Source organism: Sparus aurata, chromosome 18 (genome assembly GCF_900880675.1).
Source record: "Sparus aurata chromosome 18, fSpaAur1.1, whole genome shotgun sequence".
NCBI lineage: Eukaryota > Metazoa > Chordata > Actinopteri > Spariformes > Sparidae > Sparus > Sparus aurata.
The window spans coordinates 19153404-19169141 of NC_044204.1; the positions used below are offsets into that span (position 1 = coordinate 19153404).

The 15738-nt window shown below is 40.3% G+C and overlaps 2 protein-coding genes across 3 annotated transcripts; one reads left to right on the top strand and one right to left on the bottom strand.

Annotated features, from left to right (window-relative positions):
- Positions 1 to 202: 202 nt before the first annotated feature.
- On the bottom strand, positions 203 to 1377 carry syce3 (synaptonemal complex central element protein 3). 2 transcript variants are annotated; one of them, XM_030397368.1, is made up of 3 exons: positions 1243 to 1377; positions 734 to 848; positions 203 to 641 (listed from the first exon to the last, which is right to left on the bottom strand). In XM_030397368.1, the coding sequence occupies exons 2-3, from the start codon at positions 846 to 848 to the stop codon at positions 460 to 462; spliced, it is 297 nt and encodes a 98-aa protein (XP_030253228.1). In that variant the 5' UTR covers positions 1243 to 1377; the 3' UTR covers positions 203 to 459. The 2 variants fall into 2 exon arrangements, with proteins under 2 accessions (XP_030253228.1, XP_030253229.1); XM_030397369.1 differs by having other exon boundaries at positions 734 to 878; positions 1243 to 1274.
- Positions 1378 to 2550: 1173 nt separating this feature from the next.
- Positions 2551 to 4809, top strand: foxi3b (forkhead box I3b). The gene is made up of 2 exons (XM_030395651.1): positions 2551 to 3339; positions 3529 to 4809. The coding sequence occupies exons 1-2, from the start codon at positions 2739 to 2741 to the stop codon at positions 4095 to 4097; spliced, it is 1170 nt and encodes a 389-aa protein (XP_030251511.1). The 5' UTR covers positions 2551 to 2738; the 3' UTR covers positions 4098 to 4809.
- Positions 4810 to 15738: the final 10929 nt, after the last annotated feature.

The window sequence follows — 15738 nt, forward strand, 5'->3', positions numbered from 1 at the left end:
TTCCATCTGGAAAATAACAGCACAAGGACAAAATAGGCTACATCAACTATAATTACCTCCATATACAAAAAAAATCTGAAAAACTTGAAATAAAATTTTGGATGCTGGTTAAACAAAAAAAAAAAAAAAATTAACATAACATTAGTACAATTGGAAAAGATGTCAGAGACCCAACTCTACTCAATAAAAACAATGGAACACATTCTATTTCTATTTCTTTTATTTGATTTAACCAACAGCCTAAACAGATCAGAACACTGCAGTGTCTACAAAATACACAACTTTTGCAGGCCGTGTGAACATCAACGCATGCAGTCAGAGAGCAGAAACATCCGTCAGTCTACTTATCAAGAGCAATACAACAATAAAAGCTTGTAGCTTGTATTTTAAAGTAAGAGAAAATGCATTTTAAACTGTTTCAACATCCCCTCAATGGAAGTGAAAGATCTGATAGCCACATCACATCTGAGGAGGGGTTGGTGTGGCAGTAGGATCAGGACAGTCGTCCATCTCTAGCTCCTGGTCTCCACAGACAGCAGCTCTGCACTGATGATAAGCCTCTTCCAGGTTCCTCATAGAGACCCCCAGCTCGGGACTGGTCCGCAGTGCCACCAAGTCATAAGCCATGCAAGTCAGCTGCACTACAGGTGGACACAACACACATGGATGAAATAACAGAGGATAATTAAGCCGTCCCAAAATATCCTGAAGTGAAAAGAAGAGAGTTACATACGTGATATGTTTTCGACGTGTTCTATCATTCTCTCTAAATCCTTGATGAGCTCCCACACGTCGTTGTTGCTGATTTGCGGCAGCTGAATGAATCCCGATGAAGATGAATCTGCCATCTAGGTCCACAATTACAGACCAAGGTATGGCTTTTATCAGCCGTCTTTTAGTCACACACTTACTTCTCCACAAAAAATAACTAGCCAACTATGTTCATACCTTATAAACCAGTGACTGTATGGCTTTATTAGCTGTCTGTAGTCACTATCATAATATAATTTAGGCTAACGTTGTCATGGCAGCACAGTCCACGGTTAACAGCTAGCTTACGATGCTGCGCGCTAACGTTAACAATTTGATCCAAGGAAAGTTAGCACGGTATATCTTATTATAACATTTAGATTCTGACTGGTTGGAGACAATGGTATCTACGAGTACTAGCTGTGATTTTAATTGGCAGTTAATGGAGTTAAGAGGCATTATCTCATTAAAAAAACAATATCTCAAACTTACGACAGACACCTTTTCTTCAACGCCGTAGTTTGAAATATAAAGTTCTCGCGAGAATTCAAGAAAAAAAACGATGCAATGCGCAAACTCAAGTTTAAAAAATAAAAGGTGAAATTTCTTGTTTTACACAGAACCATTATTTTATAGACTTAATGTGTTGAATAATAACCTGCGAATGTCTGGAGGTAAGAATTCAGAACATTGGCCCTTAAAAAAATATTGATTCAATATTTATTAACAATTAAGCTGCATGTGCTCCTGTCACTGTACTGCACTTATCAATAGCCGACTGTTAGCATAATAAAAAGTACCCCAAAGTCACGCAAAGTAAAAAATATGGTGTTAAGAATTAACTTTAATAAAAGTTAAGCACTTGAGTAAAAGTTGAATAGTATCTAAAATTAAATGTGCTTGTGCCTCCAGAATGTCACGAGGTGGAAGTATAGCAGATAATGGAAATACTCAAGTACAGGTATCTCAACATTTTTACTTAAGTATAGTACTTGAGTAAATGTTTTTTATGTTACATTCCATTACTGGCTATTGTTCCTTTACTACTGTAGGTACTTCTACTACTTTTATGATATTTCTACTGCTAAACCTGGTAAGTAAACGTAACAATATTGTTTTGTTCTTCATAATTATCACACTTCATTTATAACCTAGCTTGTAAATCTTGGCTGAGGCTTTTCATAGATACTAATATTAATGAAACATTAATGTACAGTTACATATTACGTACAATTATAGTAATATGTAATGTAATAGGACCGTCATTTTTCCAGGAAGAATCGAGCCAGGTGGCAGACTGAATGACATGGTGGAAGTTAGGATTATATTGAAATAATATATATATACATGGATAAAGTCATTGTTCTAAGGCCATTATAGTGTAATCTGTATTTACTTCAGAATGATAAGTAGAAACTAAGAAGCCATGCTCATACGAAAACAGTCTCTCTTGTTACTGTAGGAAAAGGTCGTTCATATTCACAACAACTAAGCTGACAGCGGGAGCTGCATGTAAGGCCAGCCAGTATTATTTCAGTCTGTTTAAATTTGCATCTTAACCATCATACATTTACAGATGACTGATGTCAATTAATGTTGGAATAATAGCTTGAGTGGAAAATTATTTAATTGAGGGTGAACAAAACCCCCTGGAGGGACTGAACAAGCTGACAGCAGGAAAAAAACAGAGAAAGCAGGAATGGAGGACTCACCTGAGACAACAGCCAATGAAACGAGACAGGGGGCGTTTCCAGGGAAACAGATAAAGCAGGTATGACAGGTGACAAAGAGACAAGTAAGGGCTGGAGAAGAGTAGACAACTAGTACAACTTGGAAGCCGTCATTTGAATCAGCACTAATTCAAATACCTGCAAAGGTCTGAACAACACAAGGACTTTCAGTGACTGGACTGGTGAAAATCACTGCAAAAAAAAGGAACGGGAGGACAAGGAGAGTTTAAGAAGAGAGAAGTGAGAAGAAATTTGCCAATGTCTTCATTTGAGGCCCAGGGCCAGTCTCCTCCTCGGTGTGGCCCGCAGTTCCCAAGCCTCGGCCAGGAGCCGCCCGAGCTCAGCATGTACAGTGACTGTTACTACCCTCCTCCCTCGCTGCCGAGTCCACAGCGCACCACGCCGACCTCCTACGACCTGAGCGACTACACCACCTCCTCCCCAAACCCTTACCTCTGGTTCAACGGCTCCGGCATCAACACACCGCCATACCTGGCTACTACCGGCCCGCCTGGCAACCCGGGCCCTCCCTTTGTCCCTCAGCACTACGGCATGCAGAGGCCGTACCTGGGTCCTGCTGGGGCTGGGGGTCCAGGAGGGGAGCTGAGCTGGTTCTCTCTGCCCTCACAAGAAGACCTGATGAAGCTGGTCAGGCCACCTTATTCCTACTCCGCTCTGATCGCCATGGCTATCCACGGAGCACCGGACAGAAGGCTGACCTTGAGTCAGATATATCAGTATGTCGCTGACAACTTCCCTTTCTACAACAAGAGTAAAGCGGGCTGGCAGAATTCCATCAGACACAACCTGTCACTCAACGACTGTTTCAAAAAAGTACCAAGAGACGAGGATGATCCAGGTAAGATCCAGGAAGATTTTATCTGCTTTTGGCTTTGTTTTAACTAATATAATTAATTCATTTCATTTCCACCTACAGTTTCATTTTGTTGTTTTTTCAGACTTTCCTCGGTGTGTTGAAAATCTTGTAAAATGTTCCCATTTTCAAATTGAATTTGAACCTCACCAATTCTACATTCTAATGTCACAGGCAAGGGCAACTACTGGACACTGGATCCAAACTGTGAAAAGATGTTTGACAATGGGAACTTCCGCCGTAAAAGGAAGAGGAAGTCTGATCCCCTCTCTGGTGGTGATGGCGGTTCAGGGGCTCCTGAGTCAGGCGACAGCGAGAGGGGCAGCCCCAAACACTCTGCCCTTAACATCTCCCCTACAGCGGACAGGATCCCCTCCCCTTCATCATCAGGCCCCGCACCTTGTCTTAGCAGCTTCTTGTCCGAAATGTCTGGTGTGACCACCGCAGCAGCCGGTGAGGTGGGAGGCGATGGGTTAAGCAGGCCACTGCAGATCAACCTTCCTTTAGATGGGCCTCACAGACCCACGCAACCTGGAAGCTTTAGTAGCTACTCCCCCAATTCAGGTGGCCCTGAATGGGGACCACAAGTACCAGGTCCCCCTGTGCTCTCCTCTTCACCAACCCACTCTTCCCTTGGCTACACCAGCCCCATCCTCAGCCAGTACAGCGGGTCCAGTGGGCATTTCTACCCTACGCTTGGCTCGACAGGAATCATCTACCATCGTGAGGGCACAGAGGTTTAATAAGACATTAGAGGGGGAAATTTTAGATATAAAGACTCTTGGCAGGCAATTTTACCTTTAGAGAGGTTCTGTTGTGACAGACACACACACACACACACACACACACACTCAAAGTTTGTTTGCGCTGACTGAGACAGTTGAGATCACTATAGCGTGTGACAGCAGAGTAAAAGGGCTTTGATTCCCACAGGAACGGCTGAGTCAGCCGCGATGGACAGCAAGTGTCACTCCCTGAAACCGCAGTCGGCCTCCCTATCAGATCCTCAGTCAGCTTTTATTTGACCTAAAGTCAGTCTTTATCAGATCTGACTCATTATTAACAGATCCCAGATCTGTTCTGCTGACACCAGGCCATTCCACACCACACTATCTGTGATTCTTTGATGGTATCTCAAATACACAACGCTCAGACAGCACATTTAGAGCAGTAGTTAAATTACACCATTGTCTAAGAAGTGGGTGGAGTTAACAACAGGTGAAGGTAGACTTTCTGTCATGTTTTTTTTGTATAGGGAATACTTCTGATGAACTTGCAGTCTTGGTGTCTGATACAAATAAGGTAATTGTACTTTGTAAATATGTCAGTGCGTTGTTTAATGTTATACATTTATATTGTTGGTTTATTGGTACGACTGTTAATGTATAAATCGGATTCCTAAATGCTATATGCTATGTATGCTGTGTTTTTGATATGAATAAAAGGTTTAAGAGATCTGCAGTTGTGTTAAACAGTTTATTTCTATGATGAATAATTAATTGGCTGAGTCATTTCTCCCAAACACCCCAACCCCCCTCCTAAAAAACAAAAAGAGAAAGCGAGACATTAAGCACCCACTGACAGAAAACAGTCCTGTCAGAAAAGCGATGACCAGTAGCGTCAAACCTGCATGTCGGTGTAACTTAATCTCTGTGTGATGGATAGTTAACTGCTCCTCCTAAACGGTAAAAATCCACATTCCCATGCTGTCGCTCCTCGCTACACTAAACACAGTTCCCTGGCTGTCGCACCACTTGTGCACAGATACTGCTGACTGGAGTCAAGCAGCTTTATCACACGAGAGGGACCAACTGTAAAAGGCTGCAAGACGCTGTGGTTGTGAAGTAACTGGTACATAAGCACAGTTTATGACATGCTGATCCATAATTACCCTTAAAGTACAATGCTGGATGAATTCTTCCACTACTAACAGAAGTTATGCAACACTATGTGGTGTGAAAAAAAAACATTCTGTACAAGCAATTGATGAGTATAGAATTAAACTTTATTGCCATAACCACAGAGAAACAAGTTTGTAATATACAAAGAGAATCAGAATTTTTTATTTTTTTTATTGATCTGTGACTACTATTCATCAGGGGGTACTTAAAAGGAATAGATAGATACAGTAATATAGATTACACTGAGATAGTGTGAAACAAAACTGTACATAGTCAGCTGTGGAAGAATCTGTATAACTGTACAATAAGTCAGATGCAACACAGTAACAAGAAGCTGAGTAGAAAGGTGCACTCTGTAGTTTTGGGGAAGAATTTGTAATCAGAAGAGAAAGATCTTTATTGACTGTTTTTTTAATGCCTAAACAGACTAAATAAACTTCAAAAGTGTCCTTGGGACCTTATTTTCCACTGAGAAAAGCTTGTTTATTCAGTTATGGAAAAATATATAATATAATAATATTTCAGAGTTTGTATTATTACTCCTTAATTCTTGTGTTAGTGAATTCATTCTTCAAAACGATTTTTTTTTATATTTGGATTAAGTAGTTAACTTCATTTTCAGGAAACGGAAACTATTGGAATACATTTTTAAAACAGCCCTCCCAACCCTGTCGTTTACATGTTACCATGTGTTTTATGTGTTGGTACAGTAACTTTCACTCATTTCGTAACAATCATACAATCATAGTTTATATTTCACATTCAAACATTTGCATCACATTATTGTGCCCATTATTCACCTACTAAACTGTAAATGTGGGCCTTACTTATTCATTAATCACTATCCAGTTAGTAATAGCCATTTTCCATATTGGTAAATTTAATAACTTAAATTGCAATAACCAAACTGTTAATAGAATTGTGTTTAATTTACTTGGTTGTATTCTGTTCTCCAATACCTTTTATTTAAATGAAAATAAACTCAGGGATCAGTGTGACCCTTAGGCCTTTATTTACCCTGAAACACAGGCAGCATGACAGTCATTTACACTAAACACAGAAGTAAAGAAAGGAGGACAGAGCACACACTTCAAACCCAGATCAAGTGGAATTTAACATCTTGGCACAAGTGTCAAAGTGTAATAGTGGTTGGAGTTTAGGGGGTCAACCTGTTGAATATTTGCATAACTGATTCCAAAACAAGCATTGAGGTTGTATTATATGGCTCACTTTATTAGTTTTGTCAGACTTGCAAGCATATCTGATTTAACTGCGTAACTGTGCTGCCTCATGCTGTGCCGCAAACCTCAGGAATCATTCATTCATGAAACATGACTGTGCCAAATCCGTATTCAAACAGATCATCTTTTACTGAAGATATTTCTGCCTGGATTAAGAGCTTAAAAAATAAAAGAGTCAGAGAGAAAGAAGCGGGAGCTAAGCAGAAAGAGGGGGAGACAAAAGGGAAATGTACAGTGAATATGACAAGTATTACTGTCCCAACATGTCGCGCCTGCATCCCAAATTGTCTTGGCACTTTGAGCAGCTTGAGCAGCCAATTAGTTGTTGTTTTTCTTCTTTCCATATCTTATTCAGACTTTAAGCTGGCAGGTGAAAGACATGGCACCAAAGTAAGGGTGGCCCTCTGCCTTGTCGATCCAGCATGATCTCTTTCGGAGTGTCTGCCAACAGACACATCATAAGGCTTTTGTTTCGGAGACTTCATTAACAGCAGTCATCACCTTCTGCTGTCTCATTCAGACAGTTTTCAAATTGATGCAAATTTGCAACTGTTAATCACGCCGGTGGATGGGGATGACAAGGTCAGAGGGAGAATGTGGCGTTCCAGATGGAGCCCTCCAGATAAGAAACGGTAAAACCTGAGGGATTTACCTTATCTTAAGTCAATGTGCTGTTATTGAAACTCAAAACAAAGGACACATTTAATATTTTGGAACTTCCCTTCTCTGTTTCTAGTATTTTTGGACGGAATATATTCTTTAGTTAGATGCTTATCTGTTCCACAGATGTCCAATTAGTATAAAAAAAAATTCTCCTGGCATTTCATCTCATATGCTTTTATGTTTTTTCCCAGCAGAGAATCAGTTAAAAACTCTTCTTTCTTTACCTCACAATGCATTCTGTTCCAACCCTAACCTGCAAGTTATATATATGTATATATATGTGTGTGTGTGTGTGTGTGTGTGTGTATATATATATATATATAAATATATATATATATATGATTTTATATGATATATTGGAGCCCGCGCTGTTAGACAGTGTGTGTATTTTGGAACACACTAGTTTCTCTTTAATTCAGGGATACCTGGCACAGCATCCATCAATCATGTTACTGTAGCTATGGACCTTCCTTGCCTCAGGCAGTAGAATTATTGCTCAACAGAGTGATACGATTAAAATCTATAAATCGTCACCTGCTGCCGGGCTCGTGGCAAGTCTTGCACACACCTGTCGAACTAACGGAACCCACCCAAACACAGTGGTGTTGTTTATGTGTGTGCGTGTGTGTACGCGTCCGCGTGGTGTTTACAATATAAACTCAGACAGAGAAGGATTGTGCCAGAGCTGCCATGCATGAGAGATTTGTCTTTGTACAAACTGTACTGATTATAGCAGCGTCAAAAAGATTTCACACCTCACTGCATAGTGGATAAAGACATTGTAAAGTCTGACAGCTACATAAATCTGCTTTATTCCTCCTGAGCTGAGGAGATGCTCCACTTCGCTTTGGGTAACTTAACGAAAAGCTCACTGTCCTGGTACCAATATCAACCCAAAACATACACACACGCACCCTCAGTATTTACTAAAACAGTCAAGTCCTATCAATGCTGTTTAGTAAACGGTAGCAGAGAACGTCAAGCCTGGAGACATGTCGTCATGCCCAGTGCTCCAGCTCCGCTTAACCAGCTCCATGTTGTGTGTAAACATCTGTGCACACTCCAGACTCGCGCATACAGGTGATGAGAGGAAAGAAATACCTTGCCCTTCATCTGAAAGTTATTGAATAACCTTTTTCTTTTTTTGTTCTCTTTAGAGGTCAATGGAAAATGCTAGAATTCACACAATTTCTTAGATTACAGCTTGTATCCAAGTGCTTTTGGCATTAGTTTGATACACATGAAATGTTCTTACTTTGAAAATTCACACGTTTTGACATGATAATTACTCTACTGAGTGGCAAAAAATCATATAACTCCTAAATCCTAATATAACTCTTGACAATCCCTAAATACTCGCCGTCCCCAGTGTCCAAAAATCTTAGTCCGTAGAAAAAGTCCAAGTCTGCCCAAATCCCTTTCAAGTTCTCCAGTGTCCAGAGTCTTTGTAAAATCCCAGCGTCTAGACTCCTGAGAATAAGGCAGCGAGTGATCTCTCCTTCTTAAACATGGCTTATATACACGATTTGGGGAAAAGTTAAGTTTAAAGACAAACACAGAGTGCAGTGAGACGGTGTGTATATATGAATCATTGCTATTTCACCCTAAAATATTTTCCATGTCAACATGCAGTAAACATGGCGATATGAACAGGGCTTTGCAGTGAGGGAGGGAGAAGAAGGCAGGTGGGTTAAATGAAGTGGACACATCTTACTGGACATCTGCTTAACTGAGATAAGACAAGTAAGATATCGGAAGAGCTGTGTTATATAACTCTTCTGTCTCCCCCCCATTTTCTCACTAATCAACTAATGGCACACTGAGATTTGTACTTGATAGTTTAGTATGGGTTAATAGAAGAAATATCTTGATACAAATGATCAGAATCATGAATTGGAGTCAGAATCTGCTTTGTTGGCCAAGTATGTGTACACATACAACAAGAACTGAACAAAAAAGTAAAAGGTAAAGAGCAAAGAATGGTGTATGATATGGGCGGTAACGCACAGTAGTATATACAAAGTAGGTAAATATAACAGATATTAAAAAGACCAGGCTTGTATAAGCCAACTGTTCTGTATGATGTAAACAGTATACGTAGCTTAGGAAGCAATAGAGGTAGTGCCAAGAGATAAAGAATACATACTGGAGATAATATACATGGGGTGGATTAATTATGCGCATTATATGCCTCAACACAGGTGAATTGAAATGGATTGAATATTTATGGTGCCCAGATTAGTCGTAGATAACTTTGCCTTTGGCACCTCAGTAAGGGGGGAATTTTGGGGCTTTAGGCATGCGTAAACTCACCATGACTTCACCCACTGGTTTGTGGACTACCATTTTGGACCCTTAAAGGGATATTCTGGTGTAAATTTAATTCATGGTCTAACACACCGTGAAACTGTGTTAGACTCCCTCTCGAGAGATAAAGTTTGCAGACCGCTAGCTAATGTAGTTTTAGCATCCTCAGAAACGACCACACGACAACAATACATTGCAGTAAATGGGTCCAAATATAAAACCGCCATCAAAAAGCCACAAATAATGCTCAGAACAGCACCAAACTTCAGCAACATTAGAAATAGGGTTCCAGCATATATTTCGAGGCATCAAACATTTGATATCGTTGCCGTATTTGTCGGAAAATATAAATGAAACTCACCACCCGAGAAGCCTTCCTTGTTGTGGGGAAGCCCTGTGAGTCGATTACCGAGTGCAGTAGAGTCCCGCAGTAATGATCATCATTGAGCTGCGGAACTCCACTACACTAGCAGTAATTGGTGCTGTTCTGAGATTATTTGTGGCTTTTTGATGGCGGTTTTATATTTGGACCCATTTACTGCAATGTAATGTTGTCCTGCGGTCGTTTCTGAGGATGCTAAAACTACGTTAGCTAGCGGTCTGCAAACCTTATCTCTCGAGAGGGAGTCTAACACAGTTTCACGGTGTGTTAGACCATGGATTAAATTTACACCGGAATATCCCTTTAAGTGTGGCATGATGGCAGTTGTTTTCTGTTTTGTTTTTTTTGTTTTTTTTTGTTCTGTGTGTTTGTTCATTATTGGGGAGCCAGAAATGAGCATATCTGGACAAGAGGGTGGAGCTGGGGAGGATATCCTGATCGGATCTGACTGAGTACCTGATGATATACCATGATACTGATTTGTCAAATCCCCATGCCATCAACCATACCCTGTTTTAACATCTATTTTACTCCAAGGGGCCGTGATGGGGCCAAAATGTAAAAAATGAACATCAGGCTGTATTGAAGAAATCTTCAACCTACTGATTGGGACCAAAAACTCATTAGGAAACCTTTTACGCAGCTAATAAAACACATGAGCTTACACACAATTTGACTCTGACTTTTTTAAACCAGTGGGGTCACCCCCTGCTGGCCACTAGACAGGATGGCGCTGGCTGGACTTTTCAGACCAGAAAGCTCCGCTCATATAATACTGTCAAACATCTTAAATTAAACGTCTCAACAGCTTTTTACATTTATTGGCTTCTCATCAGCCTCTGCAGTACTTTCTGTCTAGTGCTGATTGACAGATGTGCATCACCATGTTGGGATCATCATTTTAGCATGTTAGGGCACTGAACTAAACATTTACTAAAAGCACCACTGTGCCTCAGTGCAGCCTCTGAGACCCTAGCACGGCTGTAGACACTTGTCAAGTGAAAGGGTGGTTGGAAACAGTCTTTTTATCACCACATAAGGAGTTTTCATTCTTTATCTTATATATTTCCTTCTGGAGGGAACAAGGAAATCAAATTTCTTTCAGACTGTAAAGCCCAGCTGATCAGGTCTTCTTGATGCCAGCTGAGTCACTCAGACTTTATGAGCCTGTATTTCACCATGCGGGCGGACTATATCTGTTTAGTAAACACCGTCCTCCCAAAAAGAGACTCCATTTATATCCATTAACCAGCTCTGAAACTGGACCAGACAGCATGAGTGAGAGCCAGACTGTGTCCATTTGGAAGAGAAATTGCTCGACAGAAAACTGAACCAAAAAAGGGGAGAGAAAAACAGAAACAAACAGGAATAGCTCAGTTTCCAGTCTGCAAATGAGGCCATTAACCTTCAGACGTGGACTCTACTGCGGTAATTTTGCTTCAGGCAGGGGCAACATGACAGTGGTTGTGCATTTTTTAAATGTCACATCGCAACATGGCTGTATGATAATGCAGAGCCCAAATCTCACTGTTGTTTTAATCTTCAGAGACTGTGCTTCCCGTTATAGATTAATGATGCTGATTGTGGTGCCCTTACAGCTCTCTGCTTCCTCCTCCTCTATTTGTACAAGCATTCAGACACAGAAAATATTTAGTAATGCATGAGTTGCATCTCACCAGTGTATATGAATATTTACGGCAATTCTGTATTTTGCTGTGCATTATAGCTACTTCAGGGTTATCTGACGATTTATAAAAGTGGATTTATTAAAGTCTAATCCAGGTTTTAAGTTTTCTATCTTCAGGCTTAACATTTTGTTATTGATAACTGATGAGTTGTAAATGCTGCAGACATGCATGCTGAACATTTATTGGAATAAACAGAGGCTGCAGCATTTTCCCACCCTGAGAAATCAAAGGACTTACCACAGTGTGTAGGCACAATCTTTCTTTCTGAAAGTACTGACACTCCATTATGTTGTGCACAAGCAGAGAGGCTGATACTGGGGCTTCCGCACAAGCAAGAGAAAATCATTTCGTTTGTGGCTGCACATCGAGAAAGACTGAGCGCACAAGAAGTTGCTGCTATTTTTTTTATGTGACAGAAGCTTAATGTAAGTGTCATTACAAAGTGGGCTCCTGACACGTCTGCTGATTAAAATACAAGTGAAATTCTTTGTCAGGACCAATACATCTCACCACACAGTACATCACTTACAATCATAAAGCCTTCAGTGTGAAGCCAGTCTGTTATTTTCGGTGTCTGAAGGTTATAGTAAATAACCATAAATGTCCCAACGATAATGTTGGGCCTGCTTCCTTGAAAACAAGACAGGCACATCTTCTACACCCTCATTACCTTTGTTGTGATACACTGCTCTGACTTCCATGGTAAAAACAAAGGGGCCTGACTCCACTGGTTAGATATGCACTTTTGGGGATTTTCCGGCAGCTACTTGGCATCTTACACAAAAACAATTCAAGTAAATATGTCTTACCAGTATCATGATAAGCTAGTATAACATGCACGGCTGCAGGAACTAGATCCAAATCCAAATCTTGTTTGGCACGAGTATGAGAGATAAAGTAAGTTTCTTTTTTTACGTTTGGGAAAATGTTCTTGCCCACAAGTTCTGCCACTTCTGTTGCAGTAACAACAGTTACCTCGCCTCCGCTGACATAAGAACAGCTTTTTTAATTTAGTTCAGTATTATTTTATTAGCCCATATGAGGTCTAACAGAGGGAGAAATTACATTGTGCCTCATGCCATGAAACTGTTAAATGCTCAGCACAAGTCAGCTGAGGAATAGTTGTGGTTGGATGATGATAATGACTGAATGTACTCCAGGTTTTACACTCTGCTGTCACATTTTGTACAATGATTTTAAGCCGCCCCCGCCCTGCACATTTTAGATGTTTCCCTGCCTCAACATACCTGATTCAAATGAATTGGTTGTTATCCAGCTTCACCATAGTTTGATAATGAGCTAATCATTTTAATCAAATATGTTAATGAGACATCTAAAACATGCAGGACCGGAATTGAAAAACACAGTTTAAGTGATTGTATGAGTATTATATTTTTGAGAGATGTTTTGTGTTTTTATTCTCTTTTACATTCAAGTCTGTGTTCTGTGTTTTAAGTGGTTGTGAGACAAACTGCCACTTGTAGACACATGCTGTACGCTTCAGCAAGCTCTTCAGTTACCATCTTTGATTATTTAATAACACCCAACCAACTGGATGGTATATTTTGGTTTTACTTCCTGTTCCAGTGTATTTAACCCTCCAAAGGATCCAAGTGGAACTAGGAAGGTAGGGGTGGACTCAGGATGTTTGAGGTGGAAGGGGCGAAAAAAATGAGAAGGGAAATAGCTGTATGTGGTGGGGCACCAGTCGTGATATACAGTATTTATTTAACCAAGTTTTGTACACTGGGCAGGATCCCTAGAGGGCACTTAACCCTCCTGTGGTGTTTGGGCCAAATCTGACCGATTTACAACTTCATGAAATCCTAAACATTTTATTTTTCCTCTGATTGCCTCAAGGCCTTATGATATACACCACTCTCCTATACACACACACACACACACACATTCTCACACACACATATATTCCTCCACATGAACCACACAATTCAGACTGAAGAATTAGGTGTCATTTATAGGAACCTGTCTCTTTCTCGGGCTTATGTGCCCATCCCCCCTCATGAACCGCACTTTACAAAATAAACAATGTATCATATCTTCTCACAGACACCCTATATAAACCTTTATTTGTGCCTTGCCCTCATTTTACTCTGTGACCACAATGAGTAGGCAATTTACTGTCAGAGAGGCTCTGGGCCAAAATTTAGAATCAGATAAAGAGGAGATCGAAGTTGAACCGGAAATAGAGGAAGATATGTCAGAACTGGAAGACAACATCAATCCTGATTTTGATCCGGACCTTTATGAGAATGACCAGTCAACAAATGGTGAGGCTCCAGAGGAAGAGGCAGACCAAGAGTGGAAAACATTGTAAGGATGACTCCAGGGCCAACACGTTATGCAATATCTAGTGTGGATGACATCAGGTCCAGCTTTCAACTCTTTTAACCAGAGTCCATGGAGGAAATTATACTGGACATGAGAAAACCTGGAGGGGAAGCGTGTGTTTGGGGACACGTGGAGAGCATTGGACCAGGTAGACCTCCAAACCTACATGGGTCTGTTGATTTCTGGCTGGAGTATATCAGTCAAAGAATGAGGCTAGATGTAGAGTCCGGGAGGCATATATTCCGGTCAACTATGTCCCTCCACACACACATAGAGATGACTATTCATGTTGAGTTTTCTGATGTTCTGTGGATTTGGTCTCTGTTTTTATAATTTTTTATAATTTTGAGTGTCTGTTCTTTGTATATTTACTGCAATTATGCATGTTCACCACTAGTTGGAAACATTGTTTACAGCATTAAAGGTGTTAAGTAAAATTTGGTGATGATTATGTTTGAATTATGTTGTTTGTGGTAATGTAAGAGCAGTTGAACCAGACTGGTCAAATTTGACCAGGAACACCAAAGTAAGGGGAGAGAAATGAACACAATACAAGGGTTAATCATGTTTCATCTACCAAAGGTGTAACCAAGAGGGCACTTTCGCATAGGTTTTTTTTCACACATGGCACCCTGAACACCACCAAATTTGCATTATTACCAAGAAAAAGTTTTTCAGAGAAAAATGCTCAGGATATCTGGTAAATTTCCTTTTTGAAAAAGTATTGCACAATCTTTCTTTGGAGGAGTACATAATACAGAGGAAGGGAATCTGTAAACTGTAATTTGACCTTAGCTGACACATACTCCTACCTCCAAGCTTGTATAGCATTATTAAAACATGTTCCAAGATCACAGAAGTGAAATTTAGGGACCTGACCAGTTTTTGTGACCAACAAACTCTGAGGAAAGCAAACAACATTTTGTCTTCTCCTGGTCACGTGCTTGCAAGTGAATTTTCTCTGTTGCCCTCAGGTCGTCGCTATATCTCACCTGTTGGTAAGACTAACCGCTTTTTAAAATCTTTTATCCCCTCTGCTATTCGTCTCTTAAATTCTTCATAATGATTTTATCTTATTCCTTTACCATGTACATCTTATAGGTCAACATGTGCAACCCAATTATTTATCTACTTATTTATTCACTTATTCAACTATTGATCCTCGATGACACTTTACTCCTTGGCATTTTTTATTTATTTACTCTACCTTATTCCCTATCTATTTATTGTGTGTACTGTGTTGTTGTACTGTTCCAGTATGCAAGCTGCTGAAACCAACTGCCCCTGGTGGGATTAATAAAGTTGTCTGAGTCTGAGTCTGAGTCTGAACGTACACAGCCACTGGTTGACAGTAGATCACTGTTTAACACCGTTTTTTGCACAGGAACGTGGGTGTTACAAAAAGGGTGCAATCTTTTCAGAAAGTCAGAGTATAACAAATCAATCATGATAGTCTCTGCACGTGTGTGTTCCAGCCTGACATATAGGAAGAGGTCTCTTAATTTAAAGGATCCCTTCGGTGAACACAAAAATAACTGTTCAGGTTTTCACACACATATAAAGTGGTAACAGCACATTGGTGTCGTGTATTCATATGCAGTGACGCATTTGGGTGTCTGGAAACCTCTGGCATTAACTCAATGAACTTCATCAAAAGAACAGGCCATGCCATAAGACGATTGGTCTGTTAATGAACAAACAAAAGCCATTGACCTTTTTACACAGAGCCCATCTACTTTCTCATTACTTTGCAGATCACCAGGGTTCAAAGTTAGAATCAATGACAACTTAATTGGCTGCTTTGTCCTTGTGAATTGAGGGTTTCACATGGCTGATCTGGATAGATGATCAAT

What these genes read in the sequence shown, in the direction of transcription:
- syce3 (XM_030397368.1), bottom strand. Translation starts at nt 848, where the DNA reads ATGGCAGATTCATCTTCATCGGGATTCATTCAGCTGCCGCAAATCAGC. An exon ending in ACACGTCGAAAACATATCAC is followed by an intron (nt 642 to 733) that starts GTATGTAACTCT and finishes GTCCACCTGTAG; the next exon opens with TGCAGCTGACTTGCATGGCT.
- foxi3b (XM_030395651.1), top strand. Translation starts at nt 2,739, where the DNA reads ATGTCTTCATTTGAGGCCCAGGGCCAGTCTCCTCCTCGGTGTGGCCCG. An exon ending in AAGAGACGAGGATGATCCAG is followed by an intron (nt 3,340 to 3,528) that starts GTAAGATCCAGG and finishes CTAATGTCACAG; the next exon opens with GCAAGGGCAACTACTGGACA.